This window comes from Colossoma macropomum, unplaced genomic scaffold (assembly GCF_904425465.1).
Source record: "Colossoma macropomum unplaced genomic scaffold, Colossoma_macropomum, whole genome shotgun sequence".
NCBI classification, from domain to species: domain Eukaryota; kingdom Metazoa; phylum Chordata; class Actinopteri; order Characiformes; family Serrasalmidae; genus Colossoma; species Colossoma macropomum.
In genome coordinates this window covers 2,526,005-2,551,833 of record NW_023494800.1, presented here as the reverse complement: position 1 = coordinate 2,551,833, position 25,829 = coordinate 2,526,005, and the positions used below count along the sequence as shown (strand labels likewise).

The 25,829-nt window shown below is 40.2% G+C and overlaps 1 protein-coding gene across 2 annotated transcripts in view; it reads left to right on the top strand.

The window, feature by feature from the left end:
- The window catches only part of larp1 (La ribonucleoprotein 1, translational regulator), a 64,983-nt gene extending 45,792 nt beyond the window's left edge, over positions 1-19,191 (top strand). For both annotated transcript variants that reach the window (XM_036587447.1, XM_036587446.1), the window contains 12 exons: positions 620-764; positions 4,460-4,634; positions 6,446-6,603; positions 7,697-8,065; positions 11,323-11,446; positions 12,172-12,377; positions 13,584-13,690; positions 14,622-14,779; positions 14,878-15,022; positions 16,774-16,883; positions 17,015-17,142; positions 18,596-19,191. In XM_036587447.1, coding sequence (XP_036443340.1) covers positions 620-764; positions 4,460-4,634; positions 6,446-6,603; positions 7,697-8,065; positions 11,323-11,446; positions 12,172-12,377; positions 13,584-13,690; positions 14,622-14,779; positions 14,878-15,022; positions 16,774-16,883; positions 17,015-17,142; positions 18,596-18,763 — 1,993 coding nt within the window. In that variant the 3' untranslated portion in view covers positions 18,764-19,191. The remainder of the gene's footprint in view (positions 1-619; positions 765-4,459; positions 4,635-6,445; positions 6,604-7,696; positions 8,066-11,322; positions 11,447-12,171; positions 12,378-13,583; positions 13,691-14,621; positions 14,780-14,877; positions 15,023-16,773; positions 16,884-17,014; positions 17,143-18,595) is intronic.
- The last annotated feature ends 6,638 nt before the right edge of the window (positions 19,192-25,829 follow it).

Below are 25,829 nucleotides of genomic sequence, written 5' to 3'. Positions count from 1 at the left end.
CCACACCTTTGTGGATTTTGTTCTTGGGGCAGCCGTCGCGCTGTTGTCAGCCCTCCAGTGAGAGGTCAGAACATTCCTAGTGAGAGCAAGAAAGACGCGTAATGACGTCACCAACTAATTGACTACTAAATTAGCTGCCAATTCATTTGGTCGTCGATTTTAGTCGTTGAATAATCACCCCTACAGTAGTTTAAGTGACAATTCGATACAAGTCAGAATTACTTTTAAAGTATAGTTCTCTCAACTGTTTGATCAGGCTTGTGACTTTATTCCGTTTACGTTTACATGATTTATTCAGCAAATGTTTCCATCAGTACTTGTTTAAAAAAGCAGACGTTTTATGTGAATTTTGGCCGTTTTATTTTAGGTTTAGTGTTTCTGTAAAATCGTTTTTTAATCGATATTTCAAAACATGCAAGAAAGTATGTGGACAAAACCAGCCTGGAGCATTTTTCCTGATTTTAGCTTCTTCTCTTCATTGTGTGAATTTCAGCTCCTGTAATTATTATTAAAGAATGTATAAATCAGGTTAGGAAGTTTAAGATTTGAATGTTTGTGTTTGACCCTGCTGACCCGAGAATCATTAACGAGCAGTGTTTTCTTTCCCTTCGTGCCGCAGTGAGTATTATTTCAGCGTGGATAATCTGGAGAGGGACTTCTTCTTGCGGAGGAAGATGGATCAGGAGGGTTTCCTGCCCGTCGCGCTCATCGCCAGCTTCCACCGCGTCCAGGCTCTGACCACGGACATCAACCTCATCCTGGAGGTCTGTTGCTAATCTCCTTTACCAGTTACCTCCCAGAGCTCCAGACTAAAAGACTGTTCACTCAGTCCGATTTTTACAGACAAAAAAACAAAACAAACGTCGTGTTTTCGAAACACGCACATGTTAAAGCCGTCTTTCAGAGCGAGTCTGAAAGTGTTCGTGACGCCAGGTACATTTTAAATTGGAGCTTGCTCAATTTTTTTTTGTATTGGATTGACGTTTTAACCAATCAGAGCTCTGTTGTCATGGTTGCAGTCCAAATAAATGTCCATCAATGTGGTGATTGGTTTGTAGCAGAGCACAACAGCTTATGACACAAATCGCAGAGGGTAAAGAAATGTTCTTAGCCTCTTTCTAATTAGAGGAGCAAAAAGCAGAAGCAGAGCCTCGAATCCCCCCACTCGAATCCCCCCCTCGAATCCCCCCACTGACAGATGGAAATACCTTCAGAATTGCTCGTCGGTGCGCGTATCCTTTCGTCATTCGATTTTCATTTCAAAACCAGCATTGAAAACGGGAAAATGGGTCAGTTCTCGTTTTTGGCTCTGTTAGGCTGCGTTCACATTACCAGGCTGAAGTGGCACAAATCTGATTTTTTGCCCTAATGTGACTCAGATCTGATGTTTTCAGTGCTGTGTGGACACAAATCTGATCTTTTCAAATCCGACCTGAGCCACTTTCATATGTGGTCCTAGATCAGATACGTGTCCAATTTGTGGCCTTGTGACCTTAATGTGACGCTCAGATCAGAATTCATGTGTTTTTTTTTTCCACTGCGCATCATTCAGCGTTACCATGGCAACAGCGCCGAACAGAAGTTAAAGCCTGTAAACGGTGGAAAAGCAGCTCATCTCACCTTTTTCTCCTTCGTCTCGCTCTAATAATGAAGCTGAGAGCTGATCAGAGTTAATGATCTTCTCAGCGAAGCTCGTTCTGCTCGTTAGTTTGTGCTGATGATGAACGTGATTCATTCACGTGACGTTACTGAGTAGGATGAGCGCATGAGGGTCATTTCAGGACGCAGGTTCGTCACATTAATGACAGATTTGAGTCACTTACCTAAACGAGTGTGAACCATCCTGTCAGAGAGATCGGATTTGAGCAAAAGAATCAGATTTGAGTGATGAGGCTTGTAATGTGAACGTAGCTTTATTGTCAGTGAAAAAAAGTTTGTTTTACAGTTTCACAAACTAATCATAAATAACACACAAGCACCAGTGGAATAAAGAGTAGTGTTTTATTTAACCAAATAAAAAAGTCTATCACCGTAACAGGAAATAGACGAGCGCGCGTTTGGTCTCAGAAGCTCAGATATCAGGCCTGTTTGTCGGTGTTGTGCAGAGTCCTGCCGTGAGAGTTTAGTTTAATGTAATGAAGGCGCTGGTTGTTGGTGCAGCGCTCGGAGGACTGAATGGTTTTCAGTCGTAATGATGAGCGTCTTGGTGAAGGAGACGCCAGCGACGCTACAGAGTAGCACAGTAACACATACATACGTGTTAGACTAACAGAACAACATTAACGTCATTAAACCACAACAATGTGCCTTTTAACCGGGCGCAGTTCTGCGTTCCGCGCCTCTAAAGCTCCTTTCCCGAAACAGGAGCCAGTTCAGCTGCCACAGTATTACAAGGACAACACCGTACAGCTCACAGCTTTAACTGGTAAGTCTGGAGCTGTAACACCGCTGCTATAACCAAGTTCACATCTGATGATGGGACTTTACTGTATTCACGGTCTCTTCGCCGTATCGCTTCAGCTTTTTGCTGATAGAGTAGCTACATCAGATAATCAAACACCTATAAAAACGTCATATAGTCTCCCAAAATACCAGGACTGGGCCTGTCTTGTCAACATTCATACCTGATCTTTCATGTCTATCATTTTTTTTAACACCTTATTTCTGAGAAAATGGTGAATTAGGATAAATGAAAAATGAACCTTTTTATTCTTCTTTTTATTTATTATTTTTTTTGTTTTTTTTTCTGATTGGTTTTGTGAAACTGTAAAACGAAGCTACTTATTGATTTTTCCATTGACAATAACAGAACCAAAAATGAGAACTGACCCATTTTCCACTTTTTCAATACTGGTTTTGAAATGAAAAATTGAACGACCAAAATATTCCCGGACCCTCGCCATACAGCTTCGGTTCTGGTCTTTTTATGAGGGGTGTGCGCCGTTTAGTTGCAGTGCTTAAAAGGAAAATGATCAATTCATCATCGCTGCTGCTCTATATGCATTTTTTCCTCCTCTTTTGTCGTCTTCCCGGTATTTTAGAGTGTTTAGACAGAAAATGCTCTGGTTTGGTGTGAGGGTCTTAGTACGTTTAAAAATTTACATTGATTTGTTTTGCATTGCAAGCGTACAGTTTGTTACAAGGAACAGAGTGAGCATCACGTATTTCCTTAGACAGCTATTGATACGCATTCTCTTACACACTGTAAGAACATAAATGTGTTTATTAGTGCTGGGCGATATGACCTCAAATCAATATCACGGTTAATTGAATATTTTACCTCGATTACGGTTAATGAACGGTTATTTTGTTTTTGTTTGTTTGTTTTGCCCTCATAGTTCACTGACAAGGTTTGTACTGTATGTTCTGCATATCTTAATGTAAATCGTCTCAACAGCCAGATCGGAATTCACACAATTTTTCATCAATCCAACTCGACATTCGTCATAATTTTGCGCTGCTGAGATTAATAATTAGAAGAGACTCATCCGAAAACCCTCCAAGAGATTTCTAAAGAAATGTCCGAATGCGGCCGCAGGAGAACGAGACTGCAGCGTCGAAGAACAGTTAAAAGTCTGAAAGCAAAGTTTAAAGAATCCGAGGACGCGAACCAAAGAAGTGACCGCGCCCTTTTTACGGCTCCAACACATTCTGGGTGATGAGCCCAGCTGTCAGTCAGTGAAGCTTCATGATGGCTCCTGTGATGCTGGTGAAGATGAAGCTGATCCTCCGGGAGCGACTGGCGTTCGCTGGCGGTCGTGATTGTTTACCTCTGGATGAGCCGTGAAGCAGCGTGACGCTCTGTTCTTTTGCTCTGTGGGTCAGTTTAGGAGCTGATCTGTTCAGACTGATGTTGCATACAGATCACATTTAAAAGATTATCTGATCAGCCAAACCAAAAAATATCAGATTTGGTGAGAAAATCAGATTTGGGCCACTTTTACCTGCTGTGTGAACACAGCCTTAGCTTCCATGTCGCGAACTGGACGTGGTGGAGTCGCGTGATACACGGCGGTAGTAAGTTTTTAAGGGGACAGTACATGAACACACAGAGTGGGGAAAGGATTAACAGAATTAAAAAAAAAATCTAAATACCCGACATGGGCCAGATTATTTATCATGGATTCGTCAGTACTTGGAAATCAATTCCCAACTGCATGTTGGAGCACAATTAGTTGGATTTAGTGCAGCTCAGTGTGTGAAATTTTGAGTTTTTGATGTTTTTAAAATGTGGCCCTTTGTGCTTTCTCTGTTCTGACTTATCAGATGTCATAAAAAAAAATATCGTGACACATCATGTATCAAGTAAGTATCGTGATAATACATTTTGCAGTATTGCCCACCTCTGGAGCCCTGTTTGAATGTTCTTCAGTTAATTTGATTTAAACTGGTTGGTGTTTAAGGTCGTATAGTGTTGAATGAGGTCTCATATCCGAGTTGTATGTGTGCTTCTCTTCAGGCTTTGAAGGACAGCAAGGAAGTGGAGATCATCGATATGAAAATCCGACGAAAGGAGGAGCCGGAGAAATGGCCTCTGCCCGGGTTCTCCGTTCCAGAGCATTCCCAGACGGATTTCTCCCAGCTCATCAACTGCCCGGAGTTTATACCCCGGCGTGCTGTGGAGAAGCAGTTAGGTGAGCCAAGTGAGACCATTCGATCGATAGTTTGGCTGAAAGTCAGTAACATGGCAACATGGACAACTCATTAATTAGCAGTATTAGCGTTAAACACTGTATGACATAGGCAAGTTTGTTTATACGGCACGTTTCATACACGAGTGCTGTACGTAAATAAAATAAACAGCATGAAGAACGTAAGGAAATTAAAAGCAACATGCTTAAGCAAGTGAGAATGATCCCCACCTCTAAGGTACACTATATGGACAAAAGTATTGGGACATCTACACATCACACCTACAGGAGCTTTTATGAATCCCATTCTAAATCCATAGGTGTTAATATGGAGCTGGTCCCCCTTTGCAGCTGTAACAGCTTCCACTCTTCTGGGAAGCTTCTACAAGATGTTGGAGAGTGTCTGTGGGAATTTCTGCCCATTCATCCAGAAGAGCATTTGTGAGGTCAGACACTGATGTTGGACGAGAGGGTCTGGCTCACAATCTCCGTTCTAGCTCATCTTAGAGGTGTTGATGGGGTTGAGGTCAGGACTCTGTGAGGGCCAGTCAAGTTCTTCCAACCAGACTCACCCAGTCAGGCCTTTATGGAGCTGCTTTGTGCACTGGGGCTCAGTCATGCTGGAACAGGAAAGGTTCTTCCTCAAACTGTCCCACAAAGTTGGAAGTGTACAACTGTCCAAAATGTCTTGGTGCTGAAGCATTAAGGTTTCCCTTCACTGGAACTAAGGGTTCTAGATCAACCCCTGAAAAACAGCCCCATATCATCATCCCTCCTCCACCAAACTGTACAGCTGGCACAGTGCAGTCAGGCAGGTAACGTTCTCCTGGCATTCGCCAAACCCAGACTCGTCCATCAGACTGACAGATAGAGAAGCTGATTCATCACTCCACAGAATACGTTTCCACTGCTCCAGAGTCCAGTGGCGGCGCTTTACTCCCCTCCAGCCGACACTTGGCATGGCTCATTTTGATCTCAGGCTTGTGTGCAGCTGCTCAGCCATGGAAACCCATTTCTTGAAGCTCCTAACGCCCAGTTCTTTTGCTGATGTTGTTTCCAGAGAAAATTTGGAGCTCTTTAGTGATGATTCAACAGAAGATAGACACTGTGTGCTTCAGCACTCGGCGGCCTCATTCTGAGTTTGCGCGGTCTTCCGCAGAAATTTCACAAACTGACTCGTGGCAGAGGTGGCATCCTATTACAAGTCACTGCGCTCATCAGTACGACCCTCTACTGCCAGTGTTTGTCTGTGGAGACTGCAAGGCTGTGTGCTTAACCTGTTAGTAATGGGTGTGATGGAAACACTTGAACTCAGTAATTAGTAGGCGTCCCAATACTTTTGTCCATATAGTGTATCATTCAAAATGTTGCATAGCTAAAAACAGTTTAGTCCATGTTTATAGATAACAGTGAGTCACAGTGTCAAAACCACATAATCAAGTCTATTAGAGAAACTAACACATTCACACTTGAGGAATGATGCTAAGGTTGGCTTCCCTATTCACTACCAGCTTGTTCGACTTTTCCATTCCACCTTAAAAGGTGCAGCGGTTACATTCTGAGGTTTGCGGCGCCAGAATGTAGCTGCTGTACCATTTAAGGTGGAATGGAAGCTTCAAATAAGCAAAGATCAGACAACAAACTAGATTAAATGTGGCTGAACTATCTCTGTAAAGCTGATTACTTTCAGTTAGTTTCAATGCCAGCATCAGTCTGAAAATGTGTAGGTGTGTTGAGGTCAGTTTAATCTTTAGCTATGAAGTTGAACTCACTCCTGTTTAAGTTGTCCTGACGGTCAGTGCGTTTCTCTGCAGCTTCTCCGCGAGCGTCCACTCCAGATCTGCCCAAACAGGAGGATCTGAGCAACCTGAAGACGATGCCTAAAGGTTTATCGGCCAGTCTGCCTGACCTGGACTCGGAGTCCTGGATCGAGGTGAAGAAGCGTCCCCGGCCCTCTCCAGCCAGACCAAAGGTACACTTTTAAGAACTTTCAGGTTTCACAGCACTTTTTTACCAGTATATTTCCCAAAGCATCAATTTGCTGTTTTATAAAAAAAAATAAAATAATACAATCAAATTAAATAACATATGAAGTTTTGTTTCAAAGCACATTAAACAGCTTTCGTGTCGTGTTATGATTAATACTACCTTTAATTAATGCTATAATTGAAAAAAAAAAGCTAACGCCTTGTAAACTAACCAACGTAGTTACTGTTGAAACTATTTTTTTTTGGTGTTTGATGTAATATGTAAATATTGTGAAATGTTGTAAATGTACGGTTTATTCTCAAGTCCATATGTGAAAAGTAGGCTGCAAAAATAATAAATAATCTTATCTTAAAAAATAATCTGATTTTTATCTTAATTGAATTAACGTTGTGTTAATCAAGGTTAAGATTACATACAGACTCACATACTAGCCGGTGTGTGTGTGTGTGTGTGTGTGTATATACACACACATCGACAACCACCTGGGATGCCATAGCAACAGAGAAGCAATATGTTAACAACCACCTGGAATAACAATGCAACATCTTTTTCACAAAAGTTTTTTCCCCCTCTAGTTGATTTTGTCATGTCTGTCTGTTCAGACTACTGCAGTTTAGCTCCGCCCACACACACTAAAGTCCTTTTAGGAAAGTCTGATTTTCTTAAAGGGCAGGACTTACTTTGTAAACAGACGCCATGTTGAGAGTTGTGAGCTTTCCCACTCATATTTAATCCAGTCACCGTCTCCTCATTTATTTATTTCTGTGGTTATAAGCTGTGTTTCAGCACGGACTGCTTTTTGAACGGCACAGCCAGTCATAACAGCTCATAACAGCTCATTTACATAAATTCTTAAAGAGACAGTAACAAAAACAGCCTGTTTGTTCTAAGACATGAAAAGAGGATGGGAAGTGATCAGGCTGACATGAATTACGACCATTTTTGATACATTAGCCCACACGAACGTAATAAATAACGTTATTTTACATGGTGTAATAAAAATTATGCCATATAAAATCCCACACATCAAAGCAGTTGCTCCACCTCCTTTAACTGCTGTGACTGACTCGTTACAGAAGGCGGATGAGTCCCGTTCTCCGGTCCAGACTGGCCCGGCACCTCCAGACCTTCAGGACGAACCGGAGGAGCTGGACTTCATGTTCGATGAGGAGATGGAGCAGATAGACGGCCGGAGGAACACATTCACGGACTGGTCAGACGAGGATTCGGATGGAGAGATCGACGACCGAGACGTCAACAAGATTCTCATAGTCACCCAGACGCCGCCGTACCTACGGAAACACCCCGGCGGAGACCGGACCGGAAACCACGTCTCGCGCTCCAAACTGACCAGTGAGCTGGCCAAGGTTATTAACGACGGCCTGTTCTACTACGAGCAGGACCTGTGGCATGACATCTACGAGCCCGAGTACGCCACCATTAAGGTAAGGAGGCTTTCACATGAACACTAATCATACAAATGATTTAGGAGCTGATTGATCAGGTGGTGATCAATCAATCAGTCAGTCAGCCTTAATTTAAAGTTGGAGTGCGTTAAGGGGGACTCTCATTTACAGGGTAGCCCATCAGAACAGGCTCTGATAGGCTGAGGTATCACGTTTTTCAGTAAATGTACACCGACGATCTGTTATCTTGCATTTCCCTTCATTTGTGCTCATGTGGAAACAGAACTGCACTGAGAAAAGCTGGTCACAAATCAAAGTCTGCAGACTTAATTCAACACTAAAGCCATGATAAATTACAGGCCATAAAAACTCCCAAAAGAATCACCACCAGTAAACAACCCCACGTTAAAAAGAAAACCGCGGCAAGTATTTTACACTGTGAGGGTTTCTTTACAGGTGGGCCGAGGTCACTTAGCTCACCAGTGACTTATGTTGGATTTAGAGTTGTTTATGCTGTATTTAGACAGAAATCCCATAATAGACTGACTCATTTAGACCTGGACTTTTCCCATTTTTTATTTTGTAAAAAGTAGTAAATGGTAAATATTGGGGTTTTATACACTGATTTTGTGTAGTATGAACCACTGTGATGCCGCTGTTTTAACACATTACTTTTATTTATTATTATTATTTTTTTTTTTTAAAGGAAGTGTTCAATTCCAAACTTGCTGTTTTCACACCGGTATTTTGTCGGGATGTATAGGGTGATTCAAAAAAATTCATCCGATTTCAAAGCGCCATAATTTACAACCGTGAGGTGCCTGGGAACCAATCACAATCCAATTGAAAGAGGGGGTCATAGAGTTTCTGACTGTCAGTATGGCAGTGAACCTCCAGCAGCAAGAAAAGTTCCAAGAAAAAGGTCAGCATCACCAGATCTCACGCCGTGCGACTCTTTTTTGTGGGGTACGTTAAGGATTCTGTTTATGCGCCACTCCCAACAACACTGGATGATCTCCGAAATTGCACTGAAAGAGCCGTGAGTGCAGCGACACCCGACACGCTCAATCCAGTATGGGATGAGTTTGACTATGGTGTTGATGTTGTCTGTACAGCTGGAGGAGGTTCATACTGAGACCTTATAAAATTACATAATAAACTTTATGCTCATTTAGACCATTTACAGTTCACTGCATTGATCTGTAATGATTTACAAGTGAAATAAATAATTTTGAAATCGGATGAATCTTTTTGAATCAGCCTGTATTCTACAGTGGTAAATGGAAACTGTTAATAATATCGGCAGGTCCAGTGTTTCCCCTGCTTTGGGCTAGAAAGAGAGTTAACTTACTGCGATTGAGACGCCACCGGACACAAAACACATTCCCACCATGTTTTTCACTTGCGAGTGGTTAAAAATGAAACTGAGGTGATGACGCTCTGGTTTTGAACTGACGGTAGCAGAAGCGCCGCTCAAAACCGAGAGAAAGGAGCTGCTACTCCACACATTAGAGCTGTATGGAATCATAATGTGTCCACTCTTCTATCAAATGGGTGTTTGACAAAATTAGTCCTCAGTAAAAACGTCAAACCCTTAAAAATGTTTTCTTCCTTCAGGGGATGATGGTTATAATTGGACCCATGACAACATTAAATGCATACATGGTTCTTTGCATGGTAAAAACGTTCTTCTCTTGGTGGAGAACCTCTATGTATATGTATATGGTAAAAAAAAAACTTTTTTTTAAGAACTATTTGCCAAGAATGCAGTTTAGTGTATATTTCCATACATATCGAAAATGAAGTAAATTCACTGCAGAATAATAATGTAAATCATCAGGGACGTCAATCAAACTGGATCATAATCACTGTAAAATGGTCACAAAAAATATACATGGCCAAAAAATCAAACACATCAGTCCAGAATGTCACATTTACTCACTAAAAATGAAGCGATTTCACTGTTTTAATCAACATACTAGCTTGTCTTACCTGAACAGTGACTTTATTATAAAACAGAGATCGGATATCAGCTCAGGATCAGCCGATAGTGAACATTAAAGGACTTTGAGTGGATTTGGGGACAAGAAAACTGGATCTGGACCCCCTTTGTCCATAATTAATGAGTGAAATTAAAATCAACAGGCAAAATATCGTTAAATGTTTATGGATTTGTGAGTTTTCCCATGAATAAAATAAAATTTTCTCATTTTCATGCCTTCCTAATGGAGAATTCTGTATCAGTTTCGTCTTGAATGTCCTATAAAGGCCTGTAAAGTGCAGTTTGTGAACTACTCTGGCTCTCTGTTGAGGCTGGAAAGCCCTTGAAAGTGGCCCACAGTGGGATTTCAGTGGTAAATGTGGGCGCTAGAACATACAGCAGTAAACGTATGGCTAAGCTAACTCCTTTTAATTGGCTTTAATGTTCTTTAAGTGGGTCGTTCTAACACGTTCCAGGTTCTGTGGTTTGTTTCTGGGCTGGGAAAGGCCTGGCCTTTGGCTGTTTCTGTTTCTGGACGGTCCTGCGCGGCCGTTGTTGCCTTTTGTGCTGCCGTTCTTTGTGCCGTTTCACGTGCCGGGGGGCTGGCGTGTTGATAAATAAACCCCACGCGGACCGCTCGGCCTGTTCTTGGGGGGTTTTTGGGGGATAATGGAGCCGCACAGATTGGTGGTAGTAACTTTACAGGGGGTGAGATTTCTTTACTGTTCAAATTCGTGAAAGATATGCTTGTAAAAAAAGCTTGAACGTTTAGTGTTTGTGATATTTAAGGCTTGAAACTGTGGAAGTTTTGATGTTGCAGGAGAGAAACAGAAGAGAAAATGTTATTGATGAAGAATGAATTTTACTAATTGCTTCTCCCGACGGCTCCTAATTCCACATTTCAATCCTTAAAGTGGTAGTTAGTGGTAGTTTTGTTCACACTTTAGTCCATATTTACAGATAACAGTTGTGTGTAGTGTCAGAAACCATATAATCAAGTCTATTACTGAGACTGAACTTCAGGTGTGATCCTGTCTGGTGGGGTATTATCTTCCATTACTTGCTATCTACATTAGCCCTATAGCTCCAGTGCTAAAACTAAACCAAACATTGTTTTGATGACTGCATTTGTGGTAAATTTGATTTTTTTGGTGGACTATCACTTTAAATGCCTTCTGATAGGGTCATTTATATGTTCAAGCAGGATAAATTAATAAGAAATCCATAATAAATTAATTTATTAATGAATATCGACATGTCTGAGGATGTTCGATTATAGGGTTTTTAACTGAAGTGTTTGTGTTTGTGGGAGCAGCAAGAGGTGGAGAACTTCAAGAAGGTCCACCTGATCAGCCGTGAGCAGTTTGACTGTCTGACCCCGGAGCCTCCGGTCGATCCGAATCAGGAGGTGCCCCCCGGACCCCCGCGGCCGCAGCACAGTGAGTGGGCTTTATTTAATCCATTTTATTGTATTATTTAAAATAACAAAAGTGCTGTTCTGGAGGTGAGTGATATGAAAAAATAGCGTGTCATGATACGTAAAGACATATTTAGAGGATGATTTATTTATTTATTTAGACAAAATGCACTAATAGTGTAAAAAATTGCCATCAAAAAACTTTTATTCAACATTTCATATATTATGTTGTGTTGAACTGAATTAAACAGGACTAATTGAGCTTAATTCTGAAAGAAACTTGCAGTTGTTTGATGTTCTTTTAAGTACTTATGGATATACACAGTGCTCAGAACAGCATATCACAGTAAACCATGTTTATCACGATAATGATAAAATAGCAGCACATTGCCCCCCTTTTATTATCATTATTATCAAAGCTATTTTTAATAATGATAATAATGACTAATTACCTTTTTGTCAAGTAATAAGCAAAAAGTTTTATGTATTTTAAAAGTAATAAGCCATTTTATTTGAATAATAATTTGTTACAGGAAGATTAATGTATAGTAGAGCTTTGGTGTTTAAAATAGCCTTTCTCCCTATTTCTCCCTATTTCTCCCTGTTTCTCCCTGTTTCTCCCTATTTCTCCCTGTTTCTCCCTGTTTCTCCCTGTTTCTCCCTTTCTCTTTCTCCCACACTCTGCCTGTTCGTATTTGTCAGTACTGCAGTTTAATTTCTAATTTGTAATTTCTTTTTAATCCTCAGTCCCCACAGACGCTCTGGCCAATAAGCTATTTGGAGCTCCAGAGCCGTCGACAATCGCCCGCTCGCTGCCCACCGCCGTGCCCGACTCTCCGAGCTACCGCAGCGCCCGCACACCTCGCACGCCCCGCACGCCCCACCTCAGAGACCCCACACACACACCGCGCTTCTACCCCGTCGTCAAGGAGGGGCGACCTGTTGACGCCAAGGTGACGCATCCTTTGTACAGTGGGACTAAAATGTGGAGTTTATTTACTCAAATCCAAAAGTGTCAAAATTAGATTATTTTACAAAGAAAATCAGTGCAAAGGTGTTAAAATAAATGTGTTGACAGTAATGAAATTTTGATGTGCTTCAGTGCTGCTTGTCCTTCATCTAACACATTCATAACTTCTTGCACGCTGATATTTTTTCATTCCTGTAATAATTTTTATAAGAAAACAGTTTGAACAGCTTCATTTCTTAATATTTTTAACTTGTGTTTTTTTAACCTTTTAAACTTTTTTAATTGGTAATTTGTTGAGAAGCGTCAAGATATTCTTTGGTACGGAAGTCCGGAGAGACCATGAGGTAGTTAGAATTTTCTGGATTGTTGTCTTGAAATAACAAGTTACATATCTGGTGGTCTCAAGATGACAAAAGTTATCCCGAGATCATCAGTTAATGTCTTGTGATATCAGCATAAGACAACATAGGTTGTCTTGTGATCTCAAGATAGAAAAACGTATCTTGAGATAATGTATCTTGTAATCTCAAGATACTAATCAAAGTTGTTAACTTGAGATCACAAGATAATTAACTTGTTATCCCAAGATAACAATGAAGAAAACTATGGCAGCTGCTCATGGCCTTGCCGGACTGCCGTAGTTTGGAGGTAGAAACTAAAAAAAAACAAAAAATAATTATATATATATATATATATATATATATATATATATATATATATATATATATATATATATATAAAATATAAATTTTTTTAGTTTAATAATTCATTATTTACCTGTAGAGTTCATCTTTATTTGCCTGTTTTTATGTTGATTTTTGCAGGTTTTTAATAATTGAAGTCTGAGTAAACTAAAACTGATTATAAAATTATATCAGCCAGTATTTCATATTTATCCATCTCAGACTTTTTAGCTCCTTAAAGTTGTTATTGGTGACAAGTCATTGATCAATCAGTTTAATGTTGGGTTTTGTTTATCCTATTAAACTCTAAGGATCTGTATGTTACAGCTGTATAGTTATTGTTATATATTAAGTTCTGCCTTTATAGTAGTTGTGTATTTATTTGTAGTATTCACTGAATAATTAGTGTTGATGCTGAATAATTCGTAGTAGATGCTGTCTGATACGCCCCTGGTGTTCTAGGGGTTAATGTGATTGTTTACCGTCTTTGTTTACATTTGTGCCAGACGCCACGTAAGAGGAAGACGAGGCACAGCTCGAACCCGCCGATGGAGTGTCACGTGGGCTGGGTGATGGACTCAAGAGAACATCGTTCACGCACAGCATCAGTCAGGTACGCACACGTACCACAGCCAGCTGGACGTCACTCTCACTGTCCAAAAGAATGGGACCACACATGAGCCTGAGGTCCCCATGTCCAATGCCAAGCGTGGGCTAGAGGGGTATAAAGCCCCCCCCGCATTGGGATGTGGAGCAGTGGAACTGTGTTATCTGGAGTGATGGAGCTCCATCCAATACCTTTGGGATGAGCTGGAGAGATCCAGAGCTGACCATCCAACATCAGTACCTGACCTCACTAATGCTCAATCAAATCCTCACAGCAAAGGCCATATAGAAAAATAGAATAACTCAAAATATAATGTAACATCCTCTTAACCTCACTGTAGCATCTTTAACCTGTTAGTCTCTTTATTTTCCTCCTCTGAGCTGATCATTTAACCGATGAGGTCCATCACTGCAGTCAGAACGACACATTTTACATTTACTTTAGTTTTAATTCACTTTGATGTATCTTTTAATGTCGATCATTTTTTTTGAGTTTACATTTTTGGCAAAGGTTGACATTATATATATATATATATATATATATATATATATATATATATATATATATATATATATATATACACATTTATTTATTATTTTTTTAGGATCCCCATTAGCTGCTGTCTTGATAGCCACTATTCCTCCTGGCGTCCAGTAGACGATACATTACAAAATAGTCAGTAACAATCAATGGAACACGTCACACAAAACACGAAGGAAAAATAAAAGAAAAACGAAAAGAAACAAAACACATGAAAAATGGAAAATAACATCGGACTATTTAAAACATAAAATAACATAAAGATGATTGAAAACTGAAAAAAAACTTAAATTTCCTAACAAATTTACTGCAAATGGAAAATGAGATGTTTAAGGATGTGCTGAGTCAGTGATGAACCTCAGAGTGAGTTTAACTTTATTCCCTCTCTCTGCTGCAGTTCTAACGCCAGTCCGTCAGAAGGCACCCCCGCGCTGAGTAATTTCGGCTGCACCCCCCAATCTCTGCCCAAATTCCAGCACCCCTCCCACGAGCTGCTGAAGGAGAACGGCTTCACCCAACACGTCTACCACAAATACCGCCGGCGCTGCCTCAACGGTACGGCATCGTCAGAGCTTTATCCCTTATCTCTTCTCCTCTTCTGCTGAACTCGCACCAAAGCTAATCCTGAACCTGCTCTTCATCTCTTCCTGCAGAACGAAAGCGTCTGGGTATCGGTCAGTCTCAGGAGATGAACACGCTCTTCCGCTTCTGGTCATTTTTCCTGCGGGATCACTTCAACAGGAAGATGTACGAGGAGTTCAGGCAGCTGGCCATTGAGGATGGAAAGGAAGGATACAGGTACAGGCGTCTGTAAACAGAGCGCTGAGGGGTTTGGTGTCTGAAGTTTGCTCTTTTAGTTTTGTCCTGGAGCTACAGGACTAATGAAGCTACATGACGGCTGCTTTCTGAGGCTTATTAATCAGTGACTAATCTCAAAACTCATTCAGTAACAGCTCTGAATTACACAGAATTAACTAAGAATTATTCCGAAACTAATATAAACTAATCAGAGACTATGAATTCTTCACTACTATACACTTTTGAAAAGTTACTCTAGGTTTTCCAGTGTCTACCAGGAATTATTCGGTATCTGCTATGAATTATTTAGTATCTACTCCAAATTACTCCATCTACTAGAAATTACTCAGTGATTACTGTACATCATTCACTACTACTATTATCTACTTTATCACCCCTAATTCTTCTGTGATATGAAGCTGAAGTCAGCTATTCTCCAGCTTCTTGTTCGAATTTTCCAGTTCCACCTTAAATGGTTCAGCAGTTCTGATGCCTGAGGTGCGAAAATGTTACTGCTACACCACTTAAGGTGGAATGGGAAACTTGGCTAGCTACCTACCCAGACATCAGCAACTACTAGTGATTTTTTTGTTTGTTATGAAGAAAAGGACCATAATACACAAACAACATTAAACTAGGTTAATACAGTGGTTTTCATCATTTTGTTAAGAGAAAATTCTCACATTTGTGGGTTTCTTTGGTCTCTTATTCAGCCATCTTACTGTTTTTTTTCTTTTTTTTTCCTCTTAACACTCTGTTTGGAGTGAACCTTTGCCCTACACCTCTATCTCCACAAAAATCTGAACACTCTACCCCTAGACGAGAACTCGGGGTTAAGTGGTGGGGCGAGGGGTGAAATGGGATTGGGCTTAAGTGTAGCACCCAACCAATATGAAAAAGGTCACCGATATCAGTTTTAATAAACTAAAAAGTCTGATAAACAGTAATTTTAGCCACTATCATTTTACATGTTATGTTTTGAGCTGGGCGATATGGCCGAAATATAGTATCGCAATACTTCAAGAAATGTTCATGATACTCGATATCTAACAATATTAATCTTTTTAGACATCTGATCAGTTGGAACAGAGAAAAAAGAACCAGTAGTGCTACATTAAAAAAAAACACAATCAAAAACTGAATGCTTGAATGTGATTTTTATTCTGTTTGGTACTAAATCCAGTTAAACGGGACTAATTTTGCTCTCTTTTTAATGAAGCATGCAGTAGGTCAGTGCTCTGTAAGAACTGACGATATAAACAGTATGTTCAGAAAAGCATACTGTATTGTATTGTGACATAATTTATCATGATAGTGAGATATATCGTTATATTGCCCAGCCCTATTTTCCACTATGTTACATACTGTTACCTATAAAAATGGAAAAAGCTTGTAATACAGTGTCAACCACACTAGCAAGTCTGTTTGAGGTCACTCAATGCTGAAAGGTGCGGTTTAAACATTTTAGCCTTGTAACAAAACAACGAACATGTCTTGGCTGATGAACATCTTGGGTAAAGGAGGCAAACTGGGGGATTTTTTTGTTTGTTTGTTTTTTTATATAGGTGTTAAATCACAATGTGAACCTGTTCTTATTTCATGCTCTTTCTTTGTCAGATGTTTACCATTCTGATTCAATTCTGAACTAGTCACTAAATTTTGAATTATTACAGGCATATAATTATCAATTTAACACAGCCTCAAATGTGCTCAAGGTCTTTTTAATAATGTTGAGGTTTTGTCTTTCCCAGATACGGTCTGGAGTGTCTCTTCAGGTATTACAGCTACGGTTTGGAGAGAAAGTTTAGGCCGGATATATTTAAAGACTTCCAGGAGGAGACCATGAGGGACTATGAAGCAGGTAGGAAACCTCACAGATCAGCAGAAACAGGACTAACTAATGCAACCAGTGCATTATAGAGGTTCTGTCAGTAAAACGTGGCACTTTAAGCTGATTCTGTTCGTCATCTTGTTTGTTTTCCATCTTCACAGGTCAGCTGTACGGACTTGAGAAGTTCTGGGCATTTCTCAAGTATTCCAAGGCAAAGACCTTGGAGATCGACCCCAAGCTGCAGGAGTGCTTAAGCAAATTCAGACGTCTAGAAGACTTCAGAGTGGATGTAAGTGTGCGAGAGGAGAGATTAACGTGAGCCTTTTGAATTGCGGCTTGGGGAAACGTCATTAAATGCAGAAGCTCACAGATTTATTTGTAAAGCACACGTTAAATCAACATGTTGCTGCTGTCGGAACAAAACCTTGTATTTCCAGAATGGTAACTTTACAGGAGAGGGAAAAAACCTGCTTTACTTTTAATGTAAGTCAATGGAACCAGACTTTTTTCTGAGTAATTTTGGGCCGTTTATTTTGGTCCATTGATGGTGAAATTTGCACCCATTATAAAGGACAACAGGCATTTTCAAATTATGTCAAAAACTGAAAAACGACAAAAATAGAGGAGGTTTTGTTCCGACAGCAACGAATTGTTGGCCAGTTTGCTGTGTGGTCATTAAAGTAAAAGCTAATCAAGCAATGCTATAGATAACGTAGGTAAATATCCAGAAAGGTTAAATAAGTGCCAAATAAATATGAAAAGGGAATGAAGAACATAATGAGACGGGTAAACAGAGCAGTATAACTGCAAAGACATAGACTAAAAATATTAGTTTGAGAGACGGACCAGAAAAGATGAGTCTTCAGGTGAAATGTAAGTGCTGAGTACAAGAGAACCCGATGGATGTTCCACAGGATTGGAACCAAGACGGAGAAGGCACGATCCCTGTCTTACTCATCAGTGGGAGTTACAGCTGTGTATCATAAAATAAATAAAAAAGGTTTTGTTTTTGATAGATGGAACTTTACAGGAGCACATATAGAAAGAATAAAATTGGCCCTAGAATAGAACCTTGTGGTACACCACAGGTAATGGATGTTGTGGAGGGAAAAAAAGAGAAATTTCTAGTCTTTACTGGACGAGTTTAATCTTTTAGAGAGAATGCAAACCACGTTAGTGCAGTTCCTTCGATGCCACCCTGTTCTTTGAGAGACTCCTAAAAGAATGTTTTCATCAGTCGTATCAAAGCAGGTCCAACAATATTAGAACAGCTGATAATTTTATTTTTTTTTTTAATTTGTATTTATTTTTTTAATTATTCTAAGCAGTTTTCTACTGGTCCATTTGTGTTGAAGACAAAACTAAACATTGTGTCAAGATGAGACTGGAATGCCTATAAGCCCCTTGATCTCTTGCTTTACTGGAATAGACCAAACCTGGAAATCAATTTGGCCTCAGAATTGAACCTGAAAATGTGTGTATAATGTGTTAAACCCCTGCAGGGTGTCCAGTCTTCTCCACAAAGGGCCAGCGTGGCTGTAGGTTTTAATTCCAAAAAGCAGGAGCTCACATGGTCAGTGGTTTGAAGACTGACCAGTTGATTAAACAAGTAGAATCCGGTGAGCTGCTGCTTGTTTGGATCATTTAAAACCTGCAGCCAAACTGGCCCTTTGCAGATAAGACTGGTCACCCTTGACCTACACTGTCCTCAGCGACTGAATGTTGTTTTGTCCTCTCTGCAGCCCCCTATAGAGGATGGTGGTCATAAGAGGCTCTCCGGTGGAGATGGACGTCGTCGGCACCCCTCTGGCCGGACCCACAGCCAGGGCGCCGCTGGTCCTTCAGCGCCCCCCAGAGACGAGGCCAAAAACGCCAGCCAGAGAGCCGCCGACACAAAGCCACCAAAGTAACCGCCAACCCAACCGCCCACTACCCACAATCCCTCTGACCACGGGGTCCAACCGGCACCGCAAGCATGAAAAACTCTGACAAATGGCTTGTGAAAAAAAACAAAATCAAGGCTCTTCCATTATTATTGTTTTGGTTTTTTTATTTTTTGTTTTGTTTTGGTTTTTTCTCCCCACTTTTACATCCGAAAGCCCTTGTTTTGGTTTGAGACCGAGAGACTACTGAAGGGATAAGAAATTGTTCCGTTCTTAATTTTTATTATAATAATAATTATTATTATTACCTTTTTTCTTTTCCCCTCTACACCTTATTTTATTTCCCTGTGGTGCCGTAGCTGGATGGACCGCAGCATCGTCAGTGGCCCCATGGTTTTTTCATTATTTTTATTATCCCCCTCATCTGACCCCGTGTGATTGGCTGAAAGATGGCTGATTTTCTCCTCCAGTGGGTTGGAAACTTCTGCTTGGAGAACAGTTGACTTTGACTAGACAGGATCTGCAGAAAGGGCCAAAATGAAAAGAGAACTCTTCTAGAACCTGGACTCGTTGGCCATCCCTCAGTCTGAGCGAGATCATTGAAAGTTGCCTTATTTTAATGGGTTTTTTTTCTCTGCTTAACTTGCGCCGGCCACCTTAACCGTCGATTGTACAGCATTTAAAACTGCGATTATGCAAACCTCCATCTTACACAGACGCCACACCCCCCCTCGCCCCCAGCCCCCAGCCCTGCCGCCAGTGTTCTCTCACTTCACCTTCTTTATCGTCTTCCAAAGCGTCACATGGTCTGTTACAGAAGCTTCTTAACCTGGGTGTGCTTGTGGTTCTTTGTGCTAAGATCATTCTGCCTCGAGGACTGTGAGCAGTTTTTCATTCTTTCATCATCATCATCATTCAGACGCTTCAAGGACTGGAATTAATCCCGATTACTTGAAGAACGAGTGAAGAGGAGGAAAAAAAAAAAGGCTTTCACAGTGAATCTGGTGGAGCTGCTGGTGCTTTTGGACGTGATGTGAGACACGGGACAAATACACACGGACTACAGTGACGAGCATGACGGAGGAGAAATAATAATAAAATATAGACTTTAAAAAGCGCACAGCTCAAGGTTATCGACTGACCTGGGACCCTGTTTTTGAGGATGTGGAGAGCTTTTAGCCTGATTGGCCCTGGCTGGATTAGCCCAAACTCAGTGGCCCAGGCTGGATTGGTCAAGGCTGAACTGGCCCAGGCTGGATTAGCCCAAACTCAGTGGCCCAGGCTGGATTGGTCAAGGCCGAACTGGCCCAGGCTGACTCATCCAAACTGGTTTAGCCTAGGCTGGATTAGCTATTCTGATTGATCCACACTGGATTAGCCCAGGCTGGACTGATCCAAACTGGTCTGACACAGGCTGACTCATCCAAACTGGATTGGATCCATGCTGATTGGTCCAGGTTGGACTGGCCCTGGCTGGATTAGTCCATGCTGATTGGCCCAGCCTGGATTTGGCCCAACCTGTATTTGGCCCATGCTGATTGGCCCAGGGTGATTGGTCCAGACTGGATTAGTCCATGCTGGATTAGTCTAGGCTTATTGGTCCAGGCTGGATTGGCCACGATTGACTCATGCTTCAATCTAATAATCCTCAACACAGCTGGGAAACACGGCGCCACCTTTAGTCGAATAGAACAAGTATCAGACACATCTTTGCAGTTTTCTTGCTGGTTGTGTGAATTGAAGAGAAACACCACATGCCTCTGTTGAACTCATTGGTTAAAGAACAGATTATATATTTGCCTTACACGTGTACGTACTATATTTTTTTTATTGTCCCTGATAAACTTTTTAATGCTTTTTAATTTGATGCTGTGTTGTAGCGATGCTAAGAAAATGTTTCAGTGTCACATTATTTAGGTAAGGGGAACATCACCACAGCGCGAGTAAAGGGAAAAATAACTGCAGGAATTCTGGCATTATGGACGACAGAAAAACGACAGACTTCACTGAGTAAACCAGCCGTTCGGCGTTTATGCCGAGCAGCTTTTGGACAGTATAAAAAATGATTTGCATCATGAGCCACTTTCAATCACAGATGTATTTTCCATTGTAAATTAGAGACTGATTTTCTGGTTCTGAATTTCGGCTCATGGTGCGAGCCCCCCTGTGTAAAGCGTGAGATTATCGTTGAAGTGGAATCCCGAAACGATGTCAGGCCGTGTAGTTTTAATCTCTTAATGTTTAGTTTTGTTTTTGTTTTACTTTAACCACAGTGGTTGAAAAAGCAGAGCTAGTTGAGAGGTTTATTTTTTTGTTTTAGGGAGCAATGGTTAAATTTGGGGAAGCTGATAGAGAACTTTTAATGACGTTACTAAAAGAGTCGTTTACTCAAAGACAGGCAACGCAACAAACAGAAAAGCCTCCTCTGTTGTTTCCCCAGGCTGTTCTTTTCCACCAGTGAGCTGCTTCTTCTCCTGCTGCTAATGGACCAATAGCCTGAGCGAAAGGGCAAGATTACCTGCCTTTTCCTGCAGGGGGCGCCGTTTCTCTCTCATTGGCCTCAGTGTTGGAGCTCAGACAGTCTGAGGGGAAAAACCAGGACAGATTCCATAAAGCCATAGAAATACAACAGCTGTGTAAGGATATCTAAAAAAAAAAATGAGGAAAAAAAAGAAATGTTAATAGTTCACTACCATAATATTCTCTTGGGCTTGTGAAAAATGAAGAAAAAAAGAACAAAAAAAAGATAAAACGGAAAATGTAAAATACTTGAATGAGAACTTGTATAACATTTAATATCATGATATCTGCTTTGTAGGCTGATGTGATTCGCTATTAGTGTCATTTGTAATTTGTAGTAATTATGCTTTTCCTTAATGAATAAAAAAATATATAAAATGGACAAAAAAACCTTAAACAGCAGCTCTCAGACTCGTTCCTTCCTCCGTGTGTCTGTTAAAGGATTGTTTGTTTTGCTGTTGTTTCTTCAGGAAATGCTGTTTACTGTTTCTCTTAAAGCGATGCTTCAGTCGGATTCACACCATTTCGTCCCTCTTAACCCACCCTGAGTCGATCAGCCGAGACGTGTTTGGAGTCTGAAGTTTGCTTCTTTAGTTTTCGCACTGGAGCTACGAGGCTAATGTAGCTAACAATAATGGAAGCTTATGTCCCACCAATTAGCATGATGCCTAAATCGCCACATTCAACTCAGTGTGTTCAGAATCTCTAATAGACCTGATTTTGTGGTTTCTGACTCTGTATGGCTCTCTGTGATCTATGAACATGGACTGAAGGACATTAGCATAGATAAACACAGTAACTGAGTCGTTACATGTAAAAAGTGTTTGAATCCAGAACACGATGAGACAAAAAGCTTAAACATCGTCGGCGTCCAACAAAAACAAAGTATCTTCAAAATGGCAACTTTAAAGGAGAGGAAACGTTCTTTACTTTCAATGTAAGTTAATGTAAAGAGATTTAATTCCAAGCGATTTTGCTGCATTTCTACTGGCAGAATCATGAAATTTTCACACAATGTCAAAGACAGTGGCTGTGCTCGGATGGATGGTTGGATGGGTAGGTACATAGATAGGTAGATAGATGGATAGTTGGATGGATAGGTGGATATGTAGGTAGGTAAATAGGTGGATAGGTAGATTGACAGGTAGATGGATTGATAGGTAGGTAGGTAGGTAGATGGACAGTTGGATAGATAGATTGATAGGTGGATGGATTGATAGGTAGGTAGATGGACAGATGGATTGATGGGTAGATAGGTTCATGGATAGATGGATTGATAGGTAGATAGGTTCATGGATAGATGGATTGATAGGTAGGTTGGTTGATAGGTGGATAGATAGGTAGGTAGATGGGTGGATAGATGGATTGATAGGTAGGTAGATGGGTGGATAGATGGATTGATAGGTAGGTAGGTAGATTGATAGAACTTTATTGATCCCGAAGGGAAATTGCAGTGTTTCAGTAGCAAGACGTATAACTGCACATAAACTTCCATACATTAGGCTGAAAACAATAGACAAAAAATAGACATAGGTTAAAGTATAAGAGTAGAAATAAATGTCATCAGAAAATAAAAAACAAAAAAGGAGATACTGTTGCAGGTGTAAATGATTCTTTTATTTCGAATTTTATTAAAAATTATTTATCTTAACTACCAGCAATGTCTATTTTTTATCAGTCATTTTACAAGTTCTATCTCAAATATTACTAAATAGAAGTCACATCTTTGCTGTGCTCAAAAGTGTTTCTCCCTTACATATCATTCTCCAGTACATATCAGACCATATGTAGTGTAAAACATTAATTTGAAGTGAATTGTGTGTGCGTATGTATGTGTGTGTGTGTGTGTGTGTGTGTGTGTGTGTGTGTGTATATATATATATATATATATATATATATATATATATATAAAAAATGTGTACACAAACAATACATACATACATACATAAAGTTTTATTTATATATATATATATATATATATATATATATATATATAAATAAAGTTCTATTGGCTATAAGCATGTATATCCTTCTGTTTTGGGTCATTGATATGCAAGATTCTTTGAGTGTTGATGGCTCTATATATAATTACATAATTAACCAGTTCACTTAAATTAATAATTCGCTGATCGTGCTCCCTGTGTGTCACTCCGGCTCTAATACCTTAAACATTTAGAACAAAACATCAAACACACAGAAATGCTTTTGTATGCAATTATTATTTATTAATACTTTCAACAGCAGTGCATTAAAACACGGTTAAAGACATTCAGTATCTTTAAATCTGAGATTGAGAAATATTTAACCCTTTAATGTCTGAAATGTGTCTGTGGTTTATTTTCTCTAAACTAAAAGGAAAATGTTTAAAAACTGAACAAACCATACAGCTGAAAATTGAGTATCTTTTGGTCACGTGGGGCTCCAGATGTTTACCAAAACAAAAGAAAATTCAACTTTGTGAAACTAAAAACACTCAATCATGTAGTGTTAGAGGTTCATTAAAGACATAACTGTACGAAGTTTCATCACTTTAGACCAATCAGCACACATTTTACTTAATCACAGTGAATGTAGTTGTTGGACGGGTTAATATAGAAAGATCCTCCTCAGATTGAACAGACAGATGAAACACGTTGCTGGTAGCGTTTAGACTGACAGAGCAGATCTTCTAGAGTTTGTGGTGCTGTAAACTTTAATGTGCTCTAATCTGGAGCTGATTAACAGCAGCAGTTTAGAGAAGAGACTGAGATACAGACGGAATAAAACAATAAAAGTCTTCAGTTCGTGAACTTTTGTGTTGAAATGTGCCAAATGGAGCTGAGAGCAGACGGTTCAGTCTGGCGTAACGAGCTGGAGACCGTTCATTTTAACAATGATGAAATACAGAGCAGGTGAAGGACGTCTCACACTGAAACACTGGACACAGCGCTTACAGAGAGCGTTTACATGCACTTAATAATCTGATAACTGCAGAAAATCAGATTTTGTCAGTAATCCGATCAGCATGTTTACATGCACTTGGACAGGCAGATTATGGGGAAACTCCAGGTCTACATGAGTCAGACAGTAATTGGATGTCTGCTTTACAACCAGCCAGTAAACTCACAGAAGAAGATGCGACGTAAACGTAACGTAAAACTCAAACTTTATGCTGCAGCTTTTAATTAAAAACAATGAGCCACTTTACCTGAAAATATGAACAAACCATCTAGAAGATGAAGAATATTTAAATCCTTCGTTTCGTCAAGCATGTATTTGGTTTCAGTAATCAGATTTGTCAGTGCTGTAAACTCTTACTCTGATTTCTTTCGGATTTCTCAGTCTGAGCCTGTCCGAAAACCTACAGCGGTACCGGAAATAAGCGAGCAGCATCACTCCAAAAGTCGCTTATTTCCAGTACCGCTGTCTGTTTTCACACATGCTCAGACTGAGAAATCCGAAAGAAATCAGAGTAAGAGTTTACAGCACTGAGAAATCTGATCACTGAGCTAAAATCCAGCCTCTTTATCAGATTTCTTAATCAGATTTTTTAGATCGGAGTCAGGTGTTTACATGACCATTTTTGAATAATCAGATAACTGCACAAATCCGATTATGATTGGATTATTGAGTGCATGTAAACACACTCCCACTGATATAATGATAAATGTCAGAAACCAGAAATGAAGAATGTAACCATCAACAGATCTGCTGTAAACGTGCTAAGTCTCCTCCTACAGGGCTGCTGCTGTAACACCAGAGCGAGATTTTAAAGACTAAAACCCCCTTCTGATGATGCAACTTGAAGGTAGAAGGAATTTCGGAACCACTGCAGCTGCTTTGAGGTGAATATTTGAATGTGGACTATTTTAAATAGCTTTTTTCGTTAGCTGGCGAATGGAGGAGATGACCAGATAGCTAACGTTACCACTACAAAGCCAAACATCTGTATTTATTAGGCTCTACATCTGCGGCTATGCTAACAGTCAGGGTTTCTGTATTGTTGCAGTGGGGGGGGCGGGGGCTGCCAGTGGTTGTCGTATGTATAGTAGTGAAAACACTGATGGACTAAAACAAAAAGGAAGCAAAACTGTAAATCTGAGAGATACAATGTTGCGCTACATAATATAACAAATAACATTAAATGCGAGTTTTCGCCTGGAACGGTTCTTTAAATAATAATATCGACCTGATAGTTTAGTGTCCTTCGTTTGAACTCGCGAAGTGGAGACCTGCACACGAGAACAGGGTTCGAATCCCTCTTCAGGCACAACAACTGTTTATGGAGAAGGAACGTGCAGAACTGCGCCCTCTGCTGGTCACGTTCAATACGAGTTTAAAAGATCTCCATTCATTCCTCCATGGCGAAATTTTTGATAACGGATTTAAAGCTGAAACTTTTTTGAAATGTAATATATCGAACTGCAAACTTCATAGATACTGATGTCATCAGCGTGATAAACGTTGTGGGTTGCAGTGCATTTTTTGAAAACAGTGATATAAACTTTCAATCATTTGTCATGACTGAACATGGGGGCGACACGGCGGCATGTAACGTACCATCTGCAATGTACGTCGCCAGTTCAGTGTTAAC